At 63.6% G+C, this 4751-nt stretch overlaps 1 protein-coding gene across 2 annotated transcripts; it reads left to right on the top strand.

Moving 5' to 3' along the window:
- Positions 1–2459: 2459 nt before the first annotated feature.
- On the top strand, positions 2460–3797 carry SOX3 (SRY-box transcription factor 3). 2 transcript variants are annotated; one of them, XM_047081778.1, is made up of 3 exons: positions 2685–2751; positions 2818–3466; positions 3554–3797. In XM_047081778.1, exons 1-3 carry the CDS (start codon positions 2685–2687, stop codon positions 3795–3797), a joined length of 960 nt encoding a protein of 319 aa, XP_046937734.1. The 2 variants fall into 2 exon arrangements, with proteins under 2 accessions (XP_046937733.1, XP_046937734.1); XM_047081777.1 differs by having other exon boundaries at positions 2460–3797.
- Positions 3798–4751: the final 954 nt, after the last annotated feature.

Here is a 4751-nt window from a genome sequence, read left to right as displayed (position 1 = left end):
GGATGTAATGGGAACGTGAACTCACTCACCTAAGCCGCGGGCTAGTTGTGATCAAATGACAAACAGCTGGGGAGCAGTGACTAGTCCCCAGATAATCTGCTGCGGGGAGGAGAACAGACCCAGCACCGCATCCCTCGGCTTGGGAAATATGCAGCCCAGGCGCTGTCACCACAACGGCTTACTTGGGTCCTAAAACTTGGAAAGAATCCTGACATCTGTCAGGCTACTGGACGCCAGGCCGCGCGTCGGTTGGGTAGTTTCCTAAAACGCGCTTCACTTAGCAACAGCCTCGGAGGCCCAGTGAGCAGGAAAGGCGTTCTGGAGAAGGCGGCAAGGGGCAGAGTTACCGCACGTTGACTTCTTTGGGAGAAGGTGGGTTTGCCTGGGAAAATTTGACTTTGTGAGCTAGTTTGAAAAAAAAAAAAAAGCATGTGCAGGTGGAGATTGCCAAATCATTCCGTTTTCTGAGACACGTTTTCCAGTGTGTCAGCTTAAGTGTGCACACCCGTGCGCGTGCGCGCGCGCGTGCGCGCGCGCGCACACACACACACACACACACACACACACACACACGACTCATACACAGAACCATTCCAGATAGTTTACTTTAAAACCGTAAGCCGTACACCCATTCAAATGACAGCAGCCCTTGACCGTGGACATTTGCTTCCTTCCATCCAGAAAAGCAAGAGAACGTAGACCAGGTGGAATCCAAACTTAAGGGGCTGGTTTAGGGACTCCAAACTTCGAGGGGATGATGCCTGCTGAGAGCCAGGATTCTAGCGCCACTGGTCCGCCCACCCCAGAGGGGGCTGGCCTGCTCTACGCCACCCACCCCCCCCCCAAGTCACAACAGTATACTTTTAAATTCGTGCAGGAAAGGGGGGAGTTCCCAGCGTGCAGGTGTCCCAGGGTCTCCTGGTCTTGCATTAGCACTAAGGAGCTAAAAACCTGGGTTTTTGTATTTTTTTGGTCACATTTAGGATTTACGCTTCTCTTTCGGTTCCCCATCTTTCCACGAGGCTGGGGGTGGGGGACCACACTGCGCGGACACCTTATTTCAGTCTCTGCCACTTCTGCCTGGCCGGCTACTCCTTCCCACCCGCCGCCTCGGGCGGCTCAGGGAGTTTCAAACGCTGTGCCACTCGCTTGGGCTGGCGAAGGCGATTGTCCGGGTTCCCTCTCCCTGCAGCCCGGGTTCCCGAGACGTTAGTCTTTGGCAGACAGCATGACATGCGGGTGAGTGTCCCGCTCCGAGTCTCGAGGCTCTGGCCAGGACGGCGGCTGTAAAACAAAAAAGAAGAAGGACGCAATCCGTTAGCAGAGACTGCTCCCCGGGGAGGCGGCGCGGCTGCGCAGCGAGAGCAGCGCTCAGTGGTCCTGGCAGGTGCGCGGCCAGTGGGAGGGGGCCCGGCGGTCCGCCACGAGGACGGCCTCGGCTCCTCTCCGGCCACCGTCCCCCCCCTCCAAGAAACTTTTCTTTCACTTGGAGAGGCTCCGTGTTGCCATGAAAACGGATTTTCCAAGGGGCCCGACCCTCCCCCTCAGGGGCATCGGACTGGAAAAACCGAAATGGCCAGAGAGCAGAGACAAAAAGGGGCCGCTAAGCGGGGGCCTGGAGCGAGAGAGCCGAGGCCGGTTCACCCCCTCCGCCCCACACACACTCTCCGCACCACCGCTTGTGAGCGCCTCGGCCCGGCCCCGGCAGCAGGCGGCTGACTGCTCGCCTTCACTCAAGCCAGCGGAGAGCCTCACAGCCCCTGTGCGCTCCGCGGTCCTGAAGCCTGTCTCCCGTGCCCCGGTCCCTGACCCCGGCTCCACCCTCGGCGCGCAGGCCCGCGGCTTCCCCGCAGAGGGTCCTGCTGGGCCAGGGGCCGATTCCTGGGAGGGCTTCTCGGAGCCGCAACCCGGGGCGCCTCTGTTGCGCCCGGCGTCCCCAAGATCGCCCGGGTAACTGGCGATGCCCGCAGCAGAAGCAGTCGGAGGACCTCCGCGCAGACAGCGGGATGCTCTGCAGGGTGGCCCCGAGACCAGGCACCGCTCGGCCCTGACGGGGTTGCAAAGTTGTTTTCTGAACCCCGTGGGCGCCCCTCTGCCCCCTTCCCCCAAGCCTGCTCACGCGCCCCCTCCCCCCTCCGTCACCTCCTCGAGTTTCGTTCTTTCAAACTTTTTGAGACCCTAATTGGTGGTCTCTGAGCGGCTCTCCGGGACTCCCGCCTCCTGAATAACTCTCATCACGTCACCGGGCCCCAGAGGGGCGCGGGGGTGAACGAAAGGGCTCCCCGAACTTTTTTTTTCCAGTGGGGCCGAACGGGGACTCCGTGATGATTGGCCAGGGCGCATCACTGTGAGCCTGTCAATCACCGGGCCTCCCGGTGGCGAGGGGCGGACCGAGTCCCAACCCCGGGGGATCCGAGCAGGTATATAAGGGACCCGGCGAGCGCCTGGCCAGACTGCGAATGCGGCCAGCTCGAGACAACGCATCAGGTGCGACTAGCCTGCGGGTTCCTGCCGACTTGGCGCGGAGCACTTTGGCAAGCCTGCCCTTCCCGCCTGACCCGCCGGCCCCCCGGCCCCCAAGCGCCCCTCCGACGGAGTCCCCAGGCCTTTTCACCGTGGCCGCTCCAGCCCCGGGAGCGCCTTCTCCTCCCGCCACTCTGGCGCACCTTCTTCCCGCCCCGGCCATGTACAGCTTGCTGGAGACCGAGCTCAAGAACCCGGTGGGGCCACCCACCCCAGCGGCAGGCGCGGGCGGCCCCGCAGCCCCCGGCGGCGCAGGCAAGAGCGGCGCGAACGCAGCCGGCGGAGCGAACGCAGGCGGCGGCAACGGCGGGGGTTCGAGTGGCGGGGGCGGGGGCAGCGACCAGGACCGCGTGAAGCGGCCCATGAACGCCTTCATGGTGTGGTCCCGTGGGCAGCGGCGCAAGATGGCCCTGGAGAACCCCAAGATGCACAACTCCGAGATCAGCAAGCGCTTGGGCGCCGACTGGAAACTGCTGACCGACGCCGAGAAGCGGCCGTTCATCGACGAGGCCAAGCGACTGCGCGCCGTGCACATGAAAGAGTACCCGGACTACAAGTACCGGCCGCGCCGCAAGACCAAGACGCTGCTCAAGAAGGACAAGTACTCCCTGCCCGGAGGCCTGCTGCCCCCCGGCGCCGCCGCCGCCGCCGCGGCCGCCGCCGCCGCCGCCGCCGCCAGCAGCCCGGTGGGCGTGGGCCAGCGCCTGGACACGTACACACACGTGAACGGCTGGGCCAACGGCGCGTACTCGCTGGTGCAGGAGCAGCTGGGCTACGCGCAGCCCGCTACCATGAGCAGCCCGCCGCCGCCGCCCGCGCTGCCGCAGATGCACCGCTACGACATGGCCGGCCTGCAGTACAGCCCCATGATGCCGCCCGGCGCCCAGAGCTACATGAACGCCGCCGCCGCCGCCGCCGCCGCCTCGGGCTACGGGGGCATGGCGCCCTCGGCCGCCGCCGCCGCGGCCGCCGCCTACGGGCAGCAGCCCGCCACCGCCGCCGCCGCCGCCGCCGCCGCGGCCGCCATGAGCCTGGGCCCCATGGGCACGGTGGTGAAGACCGAACCCAGCTCGCCGCCGCCCGCCATCACGTCGCACTCGCAGCGTGCGTGCCTCGGCGACCTGCGCGACATGATCAGCATGTACCTGCCACCCGGCGGGGACGCGGCTGACGCCGCTTCGCCGCTGCCCGGCGGCCGCCTGCACAGCGTTCACCAGCACTACCAGGGCGCTGGGACTGCCGTCAACGGAACGGTGCCGCTGACCCACATCTGAGCGCCCGCCTGCGCGCGCCGCCCCTCCGCCCCCATCCCGCCCCGCACCCCCGAGTTGGGACGCCTTGTTGTTTAGCTTTGCTTGCCTGGGACCGTTGCCTTGTACCGATGATGGGGAGGACAGAAAGTTTTGCCGTAGCTGTCGGGTTTTGTACAAAAGCAAAAAGTCCGGAGCAGCGGAAGTGGGACTTTCTAGAGCTCGCCTGCCCCTCGCCGCTGCCCCTCCCTCCCCTTTTGTAGGCTGGGAATCGCTGTGATGTTTGCAGAGAAAAAGCAGCCCCCCCCCCTCCTCCTCCTCCCGGGTTCCTGGGTTTTTCTGTTGCATTTGAAAATGTTGTCTCGTTAGTTTGCTGTTAGCCGAGGAGTGAGTGAATAGGAGAAGCGTACTCTCGGGTGAGGCTGGCCTGAGAACTGCAACGTCTCCTCCCCCTGTCGCGTTGTAGCGGTTTTCCTGGTGGGTTCTTGCGGGGGTGGGGGGGGCGCTGACCGCGCGGAGTGGCGCGGCAGCCGAGGCCGATGTTAATTTATAGCCGGGTGTGCGTGTGTCTCCCGCCTCGCCGCCCCTGGCCGCGGGACAACTTCTGTCCAGTCCGCATTTAGGCTGTTGAGTTGGTGATTTCTGCCGTGATCTGTTTGATATTTCGTCGCGCTAATGTATTCACATTTCGTTTGGGTGGTGGGGAAGGGGGTATTTTGTTTCAGGTTTTTCAAGGTTTTACTCTTAATTCCTAAATGAGAGATCAATAAATTTTATAACCAACGTCATGGAGTCCTGATAATTTTGCGGGCCTGAAACTTTACGTGAGGGTGGGGAAGGGGACTTTCACTTGGTATTAGAACATTGGCCCCGTCCCGGGGTGAGGCGAGCGTGATCCGAAATGCTTTCCGACTCCTGGTCAGCCAAAACACCTCGGCTCCCAATCTGTTCTACGGAAACTCGGAGGAGCAAGCGGCG

The sequence above is a fragment of the Lynx rufus genome, unplaced genomic scaffold, assembly GCF_022079265.1.
Source record: "Lynx rufus isolate CCGP_SWC_20201006 ecotype Redwood Valley unplaced genomic scaffold, mLynRuf1.p SCAF_19, whole genome shotgun sequence".
Classification (NCBI taxonomy): Eukaryota; Metazoa; Chordata; class Mammalia; order Carnivora; family Felidae; genus Lynx; species Lynx rufus.
This window is presented reverse-complemented; position numbering and strand designations above follow the sequence as displayed.